General features: G+C 41.0%; 2 protein-coding genes across 7 annotated transcripts; one reads left to right on the top strand and one right to left on the bottom strand.

The window, feature by feature from the left end:
- Positions 1–6: 6 nt before the first annotated feature.
- On the top strand, positions 7–3,672 carry LOC121673253 (iron-sulfur cluster co-chaperone protein HscB-like). Of its 2 annotated transcripts, XM_042046414.1 has the most exons (6): positions 7–126; positions 193–289; positions 686–775; positions 1,268–1,412; positions 2,304–2,351; positions 3,510–3,672. In XM_042046414.1, exons 1-6 carry the CDS (start codon positions 119–121, stop codon positions 3,599–3,601), a joined length of 480 nt encoding a protein of 159 aa, XP_041902348.1. In that variant the 5' UTR covers positions 7–118; the 3' UTR covers positions 3,602–3,672. The 2 variants fall into 2 exon arrangements, with proteins under 2 accessions (XP_041902348.1, XP_041902349.1); XM_042046415.1 differs by lacking the exon at positions 686–775 and having other exon boundaries at positions 27–126.
- Positions 3,673–4,234: 562 nt separating this feature from the next.
- LOC121673249 (solute carrier family 2, facilitated glucose transporter member 11-like) lies at positions 4,235–14,876 on the bottom strand. 5 transcript variants are annotated; one of them, XM_042046405.1, is made up of 13 exons: positions 14,689–14,876; positions 14,303–14,392; positions 12,536–12,634; positions 10,833–10,993; positions 10,032–10,156; positions 9,659–9,788; positions 9,004–9,152; positions 7,980–8,167; positions 7,360–7,470; positions 7,148–7,249; positions 6,537–6,612; positions 5,968–6,095; positions 4,235–5,060 (listed from the first exon to the last, which is right to left on the bottom strand). In XM_042046405.1, the coding sequence occupies exons 1-13, from the start codon at positions 14,704–14,706 to the stop codon at positions 4,842–4,844; spliced, it is 1,596 nt and encodes a 531-aa protein (XP_041902339.1). In that variant the 5' UTR covers positions 14,707–14,876; the 3' UTR covers positions 4,235–4,841. The 5 variants fall into 5 exon arrangements, with proteins under 5 accessions (XP_041902339.1, XP_041902340.1, XP_041902341.1 ...); XM_042046406.1 differs by having other exon boundaries at positions 14,303–14,373; XM_042046407.1 differs by lacking the exon at positions 14,303–14,392.
- Positions 14,877–14,959: the final 83 nt, after the last annotated feature.

Genomic DNA, 14,959 nt, shown 5'->3' with positions numbered 1-14,959 from the left:
GGGGCCGCCGTGCTGGAGCTGCGGCATTGCGCTCCCCGGCAGTGATGGGCCGCCGCGCTTCTGCCCCGGCTGCCAGGCTCTGCAGCCGCCGGCGCCGCGGCCCGACCTCTTCCGCCTGATGGACTGGTGAGTGTGGGCGGGGCGGCCGCGGGCCCGGCCGGCCGCGGGTCTCACCCGCCCTGTGTCCTGCAGTGACCGCTCCTTCCGCATCGACGCGCAGCAGCTGCAGCGGCGGTTTCGAAGCCTGCAGCGCGCCGTCCACCCCGACCGCTTCGGCCAGAGGCCGCCGGTGAGCCCCGGGCCGGGCGGGAGCCCCGGGCGGGGGAGCCGGGCCGGGAGGGCCCCGCGGGGCTCGGTGACCGCCGGAGGAACCCGCCTTTGGCTGCGTGGCGGGGTCACAGCGTCGAGTCCCCGCCGCTCTCCCGCTCGGGGAGTGAGGGGATTCGCCTGTGTTTGTCTTTCGGTGCTCAGAAGAGACTCTGCCATGGATTTGCGGTGGAGGTGGACCGTGAGGGGCCGCTGCGGTTCGTCAGGCCTTAGTTGAGTGCAATGACACAGTTCCCAGGTCCGCAGAGCCTTTTCAGTTTCACGCACGGACTGGTGTGGGGACGCTGTTTATCCGCGTGTAGCAAAGTGTATTTTGCCACTTGTTGTTAGATTCCAATTATTTGCCCTCCGTTTGCAGAAGGAACAGTACTACTCTGAGCAACACTCTTCCCTGATCAACAAGGCCTACCAGACCCTGCTGAACCCTCTGAGCCGAGGCCTCTATCTAGTAAGGTCTCCGTTAGGTATTACAGAGTTCCTATAACTAACCGCGGGGGCTGGTGGTGCTGTTAGGGATCGCACCTTCGATTCAGTCCTTAATGTGCTAATTTGGATTCCTCTGAAGACGATCAGCAGACGCTGAAGGGAGACCAGAACTAAGTTTGTTCAAAAATTAATCAGCTTACCATCTCATTTGCTACTCATCTTACACTAATTTGTTTTTCACATCACACGTTTGATTTGGCTGTGGCTGCTCATTCAGAATTTCAGTCTGGCCCGTGGCAGCCTTTTTTATGTGTTTTTGGATTTGGGTAACTGCTGATTTTTATGGTCAGCCTGTGTATGGAGTTAACTTTCAGACTGACTCTGTTTATGCCCTGGAGGTTTATCGGATATGAACCTGAGTGTGCCCCACTAAAAATCTTCATATTAAAGAAAATTATTCCCATTGAAATAGATCTAAGAATATTTATTTTCAAATTCCCATTTCCTCTGCCAGCTGGAGCTGAGTGGAGTGGAGCCAGCACAAGAGACAGACTGTGATGCAGACTCAGCGTTCCTTATGGAAATCATGGAAATTAATGAGAAATTAGCAGAGCCCAAAAATGAGGATATCCTTGCAGAGATTGAAACTTTAATTAAAGGTAGGTTATGATTTGAGGAGTTTGTATGGAACGAATATCCTGAATCTTGTGTAATGTAAGAGTCTGAAAGCTTTTAACTGTTTTGGAATATTTCTTGTCATGTCTTCAATTTGTGTGAGTCTGGAATGGACTCACTGCAAGAGCTTCTGCCCTGGCCCCCCCCCCCCTTTCCAATGTTGTCTTTACCCATTTATGCACTTAAACGTTACATCTGTCTTGAGAACATTTGTATAACAGAATCTATTCTGATGTCAAAATAAGCATATATAGACAATAAAAAAGAATTTACTCAGCCTTCATCAGGTGAGGGCTAGTCAATTGTTCTAAAGAAAAAACCTGTCAGAAGGAAGTTGAAAAAAATAAAATTATTTACTGTCTGACCACAGTAAATAATGTTATTTATGTAGACATTGTAGTTCTTTCACCTCCTTCATCTGGCAGCCATTCTAGTAAGTGGTTATTCTCTTTACACAAGCAACTTTCTTTTTATATTGTTGGTGATACCAAAACATTTGGTTTATTGATGTATTTAATTCTTTACAATAACAGCCTTGTGCCAAAAGCAATTAGAATAACTAGAATAAAAACTGAGTAGCGCAGGAGAAAATTAACTGTAGCAGGGTAAACTGAAACACCAAAAATAAGTTAGATTGCTGGGAAATTAGTGACTGTTGATGTGCATTGGAATTGCTGTCAGTAAATCTCTTTAAACAAAGACATAAATGTTTGAAACGATAATTTAAAAAACATTGACAGCAGTATTATGAAAAACTCGCTTGGCTCCCAAAGGCTGAGACTAGTAGTGAACTTTCCCACCACAGGCAGTCAGAATGCAGTGGTATAAGATATCCTAAGAATAACAAAAAGTAAATTAAATAATTTGTTTTGCAGTTAAACAAGAAGAACTGACCAGAGAGGTGACTGCAGCTTTTGAAAGAGGTACCTGTTTTTATTAAGTTTTTAGCTGCCATACATACCTGCCAAATGCTTAAAGCGCCACATTCTCTGACTGGCAAATATTTCCTGAGCTATGGAACAGAAATACTGCATTAACAAGGGTTTTTTGTTTGGTATTTAGACTAAGTACTTCTAAACTGACATTCCTGCTGATCTGGGAAATTCAGGACCTCACATTAACAACAAAGTCCAGTACAAAAGTTCCATTCATCTTGCATCTAAATAATCACTTTGAGTGGGAATGTAAATGCTAAGGAACTGTTAGTGTGTTTCCCAGAATACTGGGAAGGACAGACTTCATCTTAGACATATTCTGAGGTTTCACACTTGAATTTGGGAGATGTTGTTATGCAGTCCTGGAGCTGCAGCGGAGCAGTGGGTGCTGTTCTTTGTAGTGAAAGACACACGAGCTGTGTGGCAAGTAAAAGCCTGTTCAGCCTAAGATTTTGGGGAGTTCCTGTGCAATAATCAACAGAACTTTATTCTGCAATGGATAGGCACAAACTTAAACCATTCCTGAGCTTCTGAAGCCGGGAAGGAACCTTTGTAGTTCTGTGCCCGGATGTTTGTCAGCGGTGGGTGTGTGTAACTGAGAACATCAAAGTAGCGCTGGCTGGGAGTGCCGGTGAGGAGTTACATTCTGGTACTCTGTGCCAGGAGGACTGTGTTGCATGTGCCTTTGTCAGTAGGTCATAAACCACCCTCCCCCTCCAGTTGTTTAACTGAGGAGATATTGTTTCAATATCAGTTTTGGAATTGGCACTATCCAGACCAGATTTGCATTTTTCAGTTATGTCAGTTGGTCTATTTATACGTGTTTAAAACAAACAAAAACATTTGTCTTGCCTAGTGGGTACATCAATACTCCAGCCTGTTTACAGAAGTCATTAAAGGGTATCCATTCATATTTCTTTTCCAAATTGTTCATTGTTACATGTTTAGTGGAACATTTGATTTGAGGTGTTTCCAAACCATCAGAGATTAAAACAATAGGCAGCGTGGTTTTAATAGTGTCTGAGTCCTTGCAGCTCACAGCTTTAAGTACTGAAGCAGGTGCTGTCACTAAAATCTTGAGATTCATTTTGAAAATGTAAATTAACTTCTCTCTCTGTAAAGCAGTAATGTTTTATTTCATTTCAGATGATCTTCAAGAAGCTAAGAAGCTTCTAGCAAAAATGAAGTATTTTGCAAACTTAGAGGATAAACTAAAGGCCAAGAAGATCCCTTCCTGATGTTGCCTCCTTTGCTATTAAGAGTCAGTGTTACTTTCAATTAAACAGATGGTTTAGTTATCAAAATCGGACCAATGGTGTTTGTTTCCTATAATTCCATTAAAAGCTTTAATTCTTAGAGGAGGAAAATAAATGTAAAATAAATCCAGTGCTTGCTGCAGCACTTCATTAATAGATGGAATTTGGAAATGCTTACAACCAGGAAAAGTTGTACTGAATAAGGTGGGCCACTGTCCTGGCAGACACAGGTATGGAAACAAGTGTCAGAGGCACTCAAACACCAGATGTGAGATTTCTTACTTCCTAACACATGAAGAATTTATTTTAAGTTGAGAAAGAGTCCAGGAAAAAATGCTGGAGATGGGGCAGAAGGCTCATTCAGTATGTCCTACAGGCTCTCTGTAGTCTCCTTGTCTGTGTTTTCTCAGGCCATCTTTAAAATGCTTTAAAGGTGAAAAGTATTTAATTCCTGCCCTCTGTCCTCTCCGCTACTTCATACGTTTTGGTATCCAGATCTCAGTCTGATGGGAACTTACCTTCAAAACTAGAAGTTTTACCCTTTTGCTTATTTTAAACTGTTAAGATGCTAGGTTAGGGAAAAAAAAAATAAATCCAAATTAAAACCCCAAGAACTCTTTTATCAGGATACAAGCCTTTATTACAAATACCAGTAGTTCAGAGAGGTGCTGAACTCTTGTCATACAGTACAGTAGTAGGACTGGATGAGGAATATCTTGAAGGCTTTCAAAGTTACATAACTGAAAAACAGAAACTAAATACCCCTATTTCTACATAAACAGGAGTATTTCAAATATCAGTTCTCAGTAGGTCAGTTCTTGTGTGGGTTTTAACAAGAACACAGAATGTTACACTCAGCAAAGCATTTGGATGTGCCCGATGACCCAAACTGAAGGCAGGACTTTGAAATGCAAGAAGAGTCACTGAACTATCTGCAGAAATCTGCCAGAGGGGTTCATTGAACATCCTCCCTGGCATTTCTGCGTCCATTTAGCACCAGGTTACAGCTAAACATCAAGTCTTCTATGGCTAAGATAGTATGTTGTTAATAGTATTTCAGCAATACACATTTTAACAGCATTTCTGCCCTATTAACTTGCCTTTAGTTACACTTCCTCTAAATACACAGGAGGATTTAATAAGCCACTTGATCATGTATTACACTCCTAATTTAGAATACTACGTTCATAATTCTCACTGAAGTTCTGTTACATTTGTGAAATTATGCAGAAATCTTTAAAAATTCATCTTGAAGTTGTGTTCTTTCATGAAGCTCCGTTTCCTTTTTTCTGGCATTTCTTCCAAAATTAAGCTTGTGAAATTCCTTTTTGATTTCCAGAAAAGATTTGTTTTTTGTCTCAGGAATTATGAGAAAGATGAAAGCAGCAACAAAGAAGCACTCCAGTAAGAACACCACAAAACAATACTGCTGCAGTCCATTCTGAAAATAAATGTGATTGCAACATATTTCAAGTGTAATAGTAGGTTTGAGAAAATAAGCTTTTTGTTTCCACTTACACTTAACATTGCTGCTCAGATATTTTTTAAAAAGAGTCATTCAACCTATTCTTTACCTGTAACTTTTTTAAATTTTGGTTTTTAGATAAAAAACTGTCAAGTGCTGTGCAATTACTGGGTAGACTTTTATTTTAAAAATAAGATAAACCATTTAAGCACTAAAAAATCCACAATCTAAAGAGAAGTCAACATTTGATACTTAGCTGTCACATATTTTAAGATTATATAATTTAAGTTTTTATTAATGTTATTCAAAAACTGTCTTACTGACAGAGCAGAGCTGAACCATGAAGAAAGGACTGGCATATCCAGATACCCTGATGCATGCTGTTCCTGTGGGTTTTGCTGTCAAGAATATGTGCTAAAACTAAAAATACAAAGCTGGAGATGAAAGCCTATCTTGCCTTTCCTAATAATCTTCTGTTTACAGAACTCTGTCAGTTCTCAGAGGTGTGACACACTGGCCACAGGTACTACCTCAACTTTGCTATAAAAGCAGCACTATTAAGAAATGTTTTATCTAGATCTCAGTATCTGATTAAATTTTTCTGGTTTTGATACTTTCTCTCTTTTTTTAATCTGAACATGAACATTGCCCCCCAGTGCATTCCTTTCACTTTTCATTTATCATGTTATACTGGGGTTTGTGCTATGTAAAAAATACGTTTAAGAGGGACTGGATGTAGTTAAACTCATTTGAGGGACAATGTGCATCCTGGTCAGGTGTCAGTAATGTATAAAGTGTATATAATACAATATAAGCAATGGGAACCTGGGAGCAGATGAAATGGGTGGTGAGACCATTAGGAAATTGTGCTGTGCATACTTACCACTATGAAGGGAAAGAGCATTCCAATTGTGAAGAAACTAATCCAGCTCACAGTCCCTGCAATCATCTGGGCAGCAGGACGTGAGGACTGTACAAATAACTCAGCTGTCAGGGTGTTTGTTATGCCACCTGCGGATGGTTCAAAAACAGAACAGAGAATTGTGCTAAAAGTCCATTTGAGGTATTTCCAATGCTAGAAAAAATTGACTTGTTTTTGAATATGCCATTAGCTGATCTGTTATGATTCCTAACAGCACAGTTCTTAGACTACTACCCTTGCAGGAAGTGTCCCACTAAAACACAGCCCCATTTCAGCAGCACTGATCAGGCAGCAGGCCTCTTCTGATAAGTGTACAACCCCTCTGCTCTGAAGGGCAGAACTAAGCCCTCCTTCTCACATAGCTGCCCCAGAAGTGTGCATGGTAAGCCTCAGCTGCAGGCTACAGCATGGCCTCACTTGGGTTCCTCATCCAGAGCAGCAGCAGCTGTGCTGCAAAGGCTTCCTGCCTGTGTGACACCCCCACCCCTCCCAGACCTTCCAGCACTCGCACACGCGTTCCTGTGCAATACCTGGTCCCAACCCAAAGCTCAAGATGAAGGCAAACACACACGTCATGCTCATGTAAGGCACCCAGGAGTACAGCTCCTGAAACAGAAGACAATGAGAAGGTTTAGTTCAGATTTTGATAATCCGGTTTTAAAGTCTGGCTTAACAGTTGTATTTCCTTTTGTATTTTATTGCAACTAAGACCAGCAGTCTTTCATTACTCTTTTACAACTAATTTATGTAACAGTACTGCTTCAGAGAAATTAAATAGTGTTCATTCAATAATTTTTACTAAATTGTATCATAGAGTTATGTAATTGTAGTGTGGTCTGGGTTGGAGGGGACTTTAAAGCTCATCCCACTCCACCCCCTGCCAAGGGCAGGGACATCTTCAACTACCCCAGGTTGCTCCAAGCCCTGTCCAGCCTGGCCTTGGACACTTCAAGGATGGGGCAGCCACAGCTTCTCTGGGCACCCTGTGCGAGGGCCTCCACACCCTCACAGAGAAGAATTTCTTCCTGATACCTAATCTAACCCTACTCTCTTTCAGTTTAAACCCACTCCCCCATATCGTGTCACTACGTGCCCTTTTCACTCCTTAGTCATATCATGTAATAGGAACGAGTCCTTTAACCTGGTAAGTCAGAGAGAAGGTCAGAACAGTGCACCAGAGCGTCATGAGGACATAACCCCCAATGATAAGGCATCTTCTTCCCACATGGTCTATCAGTAAACCCTGTGGACAAGATACAATCTTCTGTTAATATACTGATCTAATTTTTACCAATATCCTTCAAGAAGAATCATTACTCTTTATACTGGGAGGTAGAACAAATTGCTCCTTACACAAGAGAGGGCTGTGAGACATTCACAAATTCCAGTGCCGAGTGTTACATATGGGATTTTTTCTGCCAAGATCCCAGCTTGTTCAAAAACGTAAGTTGCATAGAAATAAATCTACAACAGAAAAAAAACCAAAACAACCAAACAATGAGGTTTTTCTGGTATTTAAAACATTGTCTGGAAACAAAGTCATGTTCATACTAAACATACAGATCAATATATTTTATATTGTGAGTTACTAATTCAACATAAGCAGCAATAACAATCTGTTAAATTCATGTCTAAGTAAACATATTGATATCATAAAAGCAAATAGGATTATTCAACTTCCTGAACATGCTTTATATTCTTAAACCAGACACACTGGGATAAGCTGATCCACCTTTAATTACTTTTTCAGAAGAATGTAAAGACAATTATCAAGTCATTTTTTAAAAAAGTTTGCATACTAGAAACACAGAAATGAGAAAAAATGAAAAAAAAAAAAATAATGCAAGGATATTCTTTCCCACCTATCCCATTTCTCTGAGCTTCTCTATGTGGATCCTTTGTGTTAATAAATGGTTGAAAAACAGGTGGAACTTAAAAAATTATTTAAGCTCTTTGTTCATATGCAATCTTACAGCATTAATGCCACTGAGCTGTTGGCCCATTGTCATCACAATGACAGTGATGAGCTGCCATCTCACACCACGGTCAGTGAATAATTGCCAGGGTTTCTTGGGTTTCTCCCCATCTAAGGCAAAACATTCTTGCTGGATGTCTTCCATCTCCCTTCGATACTCTGAAGAACCATGAAATCGCTTCAAAGCTAAAACCAGAAAAAAAATAATTTATGTTTACCTATTAACCACAACTCCTGGGAAATCATCCTTCCATAATAACCTGGCTTTTGCTAGGATATGAAAACTTTGCTTTGTGACTTGTTTGCTCCTTGCTGATTTTTCAACATTTTTTGCTGTGGTGGATTTGAAGAATTCTGTGGCATTTCTTTGCTTCTTTTTAGAGGAATATCTGACCTTGAAATATTCACCAAGCAAAATATTTTGTATCTGAACCTCAGACTTTCAAATAGTCTTCTCCTTAAAGGACACTCTTAACAGTTTGAAATGTTTTGCTTAAATTCTAGGTAGATACTGAGTCCTTTGTTATGGCCCTGACTTTAATGTTGCCAGTGGGATGCAGCTAGTGAGCAAAGACAATAAATCCTTCTCCTAAGGCAAATAGAAGTCATTTGGATCCCAAACTAAAATCTTTACAAATGGTCCTAAAACTTAGAGAGTATACAGCATCAGTTCCTTTAAAATCTTCATGATTAAATAAATACATTTCAAGTGACAATTTGTCTTCCTAGGCCAACAGTAGGACTTTTGATGATCCTGATAGCTAAGTTTCCACTAAGAGTAACCAACTTGAAGCTCCAGTCAATGAACTTATATTCAAAACAGGATAATAAAGTTTTGTTCATAACCCATTATAGGCTCCTGAGTTCCACAATCCCTTTTTCCATATAAGCTCATTGGAGGAAAAACATGAGCCAAAAAGATTATATAACTGCTGTGTGGATAAAGATAAAAGGAGAATCTGGAACCCAGTATACCCACTGTACCCTTCTGAAGAACAGAACGTATAGATGCTGGATATTACCTTTGGCACAGCTCAGCTCATCGCCTCTGTCAATAAGAAGGTATCTGGGACTTTCAGGAAACCATGGAAGGAATAAAAGCTGGGCAAATGCTGGAACACAGCTGCTGGATAGCAACAGAGGCAAATGCTTTTCTCCACCTAATAATTCTCTGTGAGAAATGTGGAAAAAGAAGGCAAAGAAAAGTAATAATTAGCTATTGGTTACTATGTACTGCAGTCTCTGTTCTTGGAACTTCTAAGTTCCAGCTGGATGAAGGCCCTAGCAACTCCCTGTGATCACACAGGGAACAAAAACAGTGGCAGTGCTACGATACTGAAACACGAATCCTTTGCTCTCAAGTCCTGTCTTGCCAACATCCACTGTCTCCAGCAAGAAACTGGCAGAAAACATGAACTCAGCACAAATGCACATGCTTTACTGATGCTCTTCTGGTGACCCATCTAAACTGAGACTACTTCCCTGAGGAGACAGCACTGATGGCTGGCAGTTGTAGGAATGAGGTGACCCAAGCAGGATTTTCTTCTTCCAGGGGAACCTTGTGTGAATTCTAATGCTACAATGGCACAAGGAATGTTCTGCAATGAGTGGTAGGAAATTGGAGTTCTTTACATGGGAGTAACACAAAACAGGAAATTAAAAAAAAGCATTTCTTGCCTCAAACCAATTATTTGTCCTGTCAGAATTCCCCCAGTCAGAAAGATGGAAGTCCCCATGGCCAAGCCACCTCTTAGATGTTTTGGGGCAAACTCCCCAATATAAAGAGGCTGCACACAGAACCCAATACCTGCAAGTAAATGGAAAAACATTTTCCTATCAATCAAAATTGCTTTGCAAAGAGTTGCTAAACCAAAACACATAGGAAATGGGACTTAATTAATTTCCTATTAATTGAGCTGTCTTCAGATTCCAAGCTAAACTACAGAACATTTTCATCATTAACACGTGTCATAAAACCTAAAGGATCAGAAGTAACAATAATTTATCATTCACCATAGTTTATTGATAGTAGGAATAAGAAGTCATTCACCTGAATTTATGCCAATCAAAAACCTTCCAGCAATCAGTAACTCAAACAATCCTGTAGGAAAACTGATCCCCATTAAAATGGAGGCTAGTATTGCTATAACATTATTCATCAAAAGAGCTCCTTTCCTAAAGAGGAGGAGGAACAAAATAATAATAATAATAATAATAATATACAACCACAGAACAAATAAACAAAAAACTATTAAAACAAAAAACCCCCCAAAACAAAAAACAGCACACCCTAACCAGACATTAAGGAAATCTGCAATAAACGTGGTTTTTTAAACAGTTTTCCTTTCTGATAATGTGGGGAAAAAATGGGCTTTATACTGAAGAAACATGCTATTCCCTGGAAACCCAGATATCTGATACAACTGCTCATGTTTTTTAAAATGTTTAAACATAAGAATAATGCCTGACCAGGTAGGAATGGGGTCTGTTCATTTAAACACATGAAGTGCAACAGATGAAGCAGCATGTCCTTACTGGCACAAGGGCTGCAAATGTGTCGGGGGGGGATCTCATGTTTTCACCACACTCTGTGTGCATTCTCCTACTCAGATTGCAGTAAATGTAATGCAAAGACTAAAGTCAAAGGTCATAATTCAGGGCTCATCCTTGAAAGTCACATTGGAATAAACTGTAAAATTCTACTAGAAAACTCAGTTTTAAAGTGAAAAAATATGTATGGGCACCCAAGGTACTCTTTTCCCCCCACTCTTTTTCTATTTATTGACTTTCCATTTCTGGGGGAAGGTAGGAAAAGCAAATATGTTTCTATATGCCTGCTGCTGCAACTGACCTGCCCAGCCGGATTGCCATGCTGCCTCCAATCAGGGCTCCACACAGGCCTCCAAGGGAAAAGACAGAAGCAATGACAGACCAAAGAAAGGTCAGCAAATTTGGATTTAGTTCCTTGTGATAACGACTACTCCAGGTCTCATTTAAGAACTTGTGTATATGCTGCAGTAGAAAAGAGTGATGAATGTGTAGCATTTTATACAGCCCTACAGCACAGCAATACAAATAACTTGCATCCCAATCCTGAGAACCAGTTCTGGGAGTTAACAAGAGGTATCATCTGACTGGCAGAATCTTCCTTGACCACAAGGAAGACCTTGTGTTTCCTACTCCCCACACACCTCAAAGGCCGCTGAGCAGCTTTGCTTTGTGCCCTGCCTCAGGTACTGCACCAGCAGAAAAACACCACCCTGACGTGCACTGCCACGAGAGAGCTCTGAGGTCTTTCTGAACAAGGAGGGGAACAGGGTGGATGGTTGGCCCTACCGTTTTCAGAAACATCTCAGAGCACAGAGGCCTTGCAACCTAATAAATTTTACCGTCAGGGGACTCATTCTGACACTTGATCTAAATCTCCCTGCCTTAGTGTAATCCAAGAAGTCATAGTAAAATCCCTTTTTCAACTCTAATAATACTCCACCTTTTTTATAGTATTCAGGTGCCAGAACTTTTAAGCTGTTATTCCACATGCTTGGTTTTCTAAAATTTGCCTTTAGAAACTCTTGAACTGACGTATCTGTAATCAGAGGCTCCTGTTCTTCACCTGCAAATGAAGACTACAGAAGAACAAACTCCTTGGACTCTCCCTCTGTTCCCAGCATATGACATGTTCTTTCACAAACAGCTTCTTTTAAGCTTTGTAAAAAGCATACAGTATTGTAGCAAATTTCGTGTTCACAGTTTCCCAAGCAAATAAATCAGCTGGTGGCAAAAAATTACACCCATTACTTTCACAAGATCATTTGCTCATATCCTTGAGTCATCTGCAAAATATGCAGAATCCTGGAGGCCATAGCAAAGAATGCACAAGTAAGAAGCGAAAATACCTACAAGTTACTCAGCCACTACAGACGCAACTGTTTATCTCTCTAAGATCGTTTTCAGTAACCTGTCTTGTGATGGACAACTGTTAACTGTCCTTTCTCCCTGTTACCCAGTGATAGAAAGAATGGGAATGGCTCAAAGCTGTGTCAGGGAGGTTTAAACTTGACATTTGGAGAAACAGTGGGGATACCCTACAGAAAGGGTGGTCAAAGAGAGGAACAGGCTTCCTAGACAAGTGGTCAATGCTCCAAGGGCATTTGGACAATGCCATTAGTAACATGCTTTAACTTTTGGTCAGCCCTGAAGCGGGTAGCTGAACTAGATGGTCATTGTAGGTCTCTTCCAGCTGAAAATGTTCTGTTCTACCCATAATGTTCTGGGCTATTTTAATAACTGAAAAACGTAATACTTATTCAGTTAATCCTTCTAATAATAAAGGTATTTACGTGGCCTATTTGGCACTTTTGTCTGACACAGAATACCTCTGATGGGAGGTACTCACAAACAAATTCACATGAAACCACGTGGGAAATTAACAAGATTCCTTCATATGAGAGGAAGACTGCTTTAGTTCCCACTGCGATCACAACAAAAGCACATTTGGCCTCTTGGCCGAGTTCAGAGAGGAAACAGGCCCGTGAAGAAAAGATAAGCTTTTACCTGCGTGGGTGCATTGATAATAGAGACATTGTACCCATACTGAAAGGTCCCTCCAATTCCAACAGCACAAACAGCCAGGAACAAGGTCCAGCTGGGGAGCTAGGAAACAAAAGAAAGTCATGGGCATGAAAAGAGATAGGACCTTGAGCCCACAAAGGTGTAATATCTAAAAGAAAATTGTGGTGAAATACATCATGTATTTAGTTTTGAGCAGTGAAAGTATTTGTTAAAAAAACTGCATGAATTCCCAAACACCTGCAGCAGGAGAAGCATTTCAGGCTGGCTTTGGCCATGATCATTAACAGCCTTTAGAAATACCACAATTACAAGTCTCCAGATTAAGTGTATGCAACAAAACCATTACAACTTTTATTGGAAACTGAGTAAATGCTTTTTACATAAACCACACTGCTCACAGTGTCTGTTTTTAATGAAAGAATGCTACGACTATTTATGTTTGGTGTTAGAGACATAACGACTCAGTATAAGAATTAACGAAATCCCAATTTTTGTGAGTCTCATTTTAACCAGGATGTGAGAAGTAACAATATTTTATTTCCCTTGAAACAATATTTTAAGTCCCTAAAATGATCACTCAATGTCTGCAAGTTGGCAGGTGCAAAGCCTCAGTACCTCAATCACAATAATTTGTTCACTGACAATAATATTCAATTTAAAGTTTATTGGCACATTGGCATATATCTTTTAAATTTTTCAATATCTATGACCTAGTTACATTCTCAAATCAGTATTTACAAACTAAAATTCATAGATTCACAGATTCACAATGTCTCCTATATTAAAGGCACTTCACAGTGATCAAATTTCCCCTTCCTTCATATATAAAGACTGCACATATTTCTTTCGATAAACCTGTACTCCCTGAATTTCTCATTGTAAGGTATGTAGGCTAATTCTTCATCATTCTCATTCTTGGTCCAGTTCCCAGAAATGTTGAGTTATTCCAGATACTGCACTGTATTCTGAAAAAGCTGTCTCCTTCCTAAAGATAATTCATCAAAACTTCCTTCCTTCCTTCATGACTGAAATTTGCAAGTTGAAATGGATCTTATTAAAGTAAAATCCAAGTGACATTTCCTTCCGGTTTCCAAGTATAAAAAGTTGTTCTCTGAATGTCAACCAAAGCAATGAATTGAGAGTAGTAAGTAAGGGCTGCAGTGAGTATGGTAGAAAAAAATAAAACCTGATGTGATAAAATACTGCAGTCAGACCCTTTATTAACCAAGTACTGTAAACCTATTTTGTGTGTCTTATGGCTCTAGCCTGGAATTTAGAAGAGACAGAAAATAAACAAACAAACAACCCAAAATCATTAACATCTATCACATAACTTAGGTTTTGTTATGACAGATCTTTTGTTCTTCCTGCTCAAATCAGCTGGGCTCGTGACACTGGCATGCTGTCTCACACTGGAGCTTGGAGAGAGCACAGATAACAGCCTCACATGTTCTGTCAGCTATTGAACTCCTGACAGTTTAGAAGTGTGTTCTCCTCAGAAACACGACACAAAATTCAATTTGTATTCAATGTAAAACATGAGAATCAAGAAACTGCTTTTATAGCTTCCACTTTCTAACACAGCTAGGTGTCTAAGGAAAGCACAAAACTTCATGAATCTAATCATGTAATATATTTCTATTTGAAAGCTAACACGAAATACCCGCACATTTCACATTTGTACATCATTGCTAAAACGACAAACTCCCTGCAGGATCCACCTTCAGAGGCCAGGATGGTTCTGCTTACCTTGCAGGGCGAGCTAGACCCTCTGAGCAGGGGCTGGTGCTCCATTCTGAGCATGGGTTGATTTAGATTTCCTTTGCAAAATTTAGTAAACTACGTTACAGAAAAAAAAAGGTGCCAAAGAACTTAAGTTACTAATGTATTAGGACACAGCTTTACTTCTGTGTTGGTTTGTGGGTGGTTGTTTTTTTTTCCCCCGCCCATTGAGACTCTCCTCAACAGTTCAGAACTTTTTTGTGACACGGATGTCCAACTTCGGTAAAGCCTCACAGCAGCCGCAGGGAGCTTTCCCACCTCTTAACACTGTGTACATGCATTGTCCTTCTCTAACTTCGCGCAGAACCCGCACCCGCAGCCTCCCGCAACTAAACACAAGGACGGGCGGTTACCGTGTGCCTGGGTGCCATCCCTCCCTCCTGCCGACCGGAGCTCAGCTCCGCTCGCCACCTCCCCGAGGCCGCCTGAGCTCCTCAGCTGACCGGGATTTGCCTGCCGGGCCGTGCCCGCCCCGCTGCGGGGATTAGGCCGGACCACGGAGAAGAGCGGGGCTGTCCCGGCCCCCTCACGGCCATGGCGGGGACCCCGCTCCGACTGCACCTCCCACAGCACCCGGGACTACAACTCCCAGAGGTCCCAGGGTGCCCGGGACTACAGCTCCCA

Source organism: Corvus kubaryi, unplaced genomic scaffold (assembly GCF_017639235.1).
Source record: "Corvus kubaryi isolate FWS band 111438036 unplaced genomic scaffold, C.kubaryi_AGA036_p1.0 65294, whole genome shotgun sequence".
Lineage (NCBI taxonomy): Eukaryota > Metazoa > Chordata > Aves > Passeriformes > Corvidae > Corvus > Corvus kubaryi.
This window is presented reverse-complemented; position numbering and strand designations above follow the sequence as displayed.

What these genes read in the sequence shown, in the direction of transcription:
- LOC121673253 (XM_042046414.1), top strand. An exon ending in GCTTCGGCCAGAGGCCGCCG is followed by an intron (nt 290 to 685) that starts GTGAGCCCCGGG and finishes CTCCGTTTGCAG; the next exon opens with AAGGAACAGTACTACTCTGA. An exon ending in TGAGCCGAGGCCTCTATCTA is followed by an intron (nt 776 to 1,267) that starts GTAAGGTCTCCG and finishes TTCCTCTGCCAG; the next exon opens with CTGGAGCTGAGTGGAGTGGA.
- LOC121673249 (XM_042046405.1), bottom strand. An exon ending in GGTCTAGCTCGCCCTGCAAG is followed by an intron (nt 12,635 to 14,302) that starts GTAAGCAGAACC and finishes TTTGTTTCCTAG; the next exon opens with CTCCCCAGCTGGACCTTGTT. An exon ending in CCTTCTCTCTGACTTACCAG is followed by an intron (nt 6,613 to 7,147) that starts GTTAAAGGACTC and finishes CTTCTGTTTCAG; the next exon opens with GAGCTGTACTCCTGGGTGCC.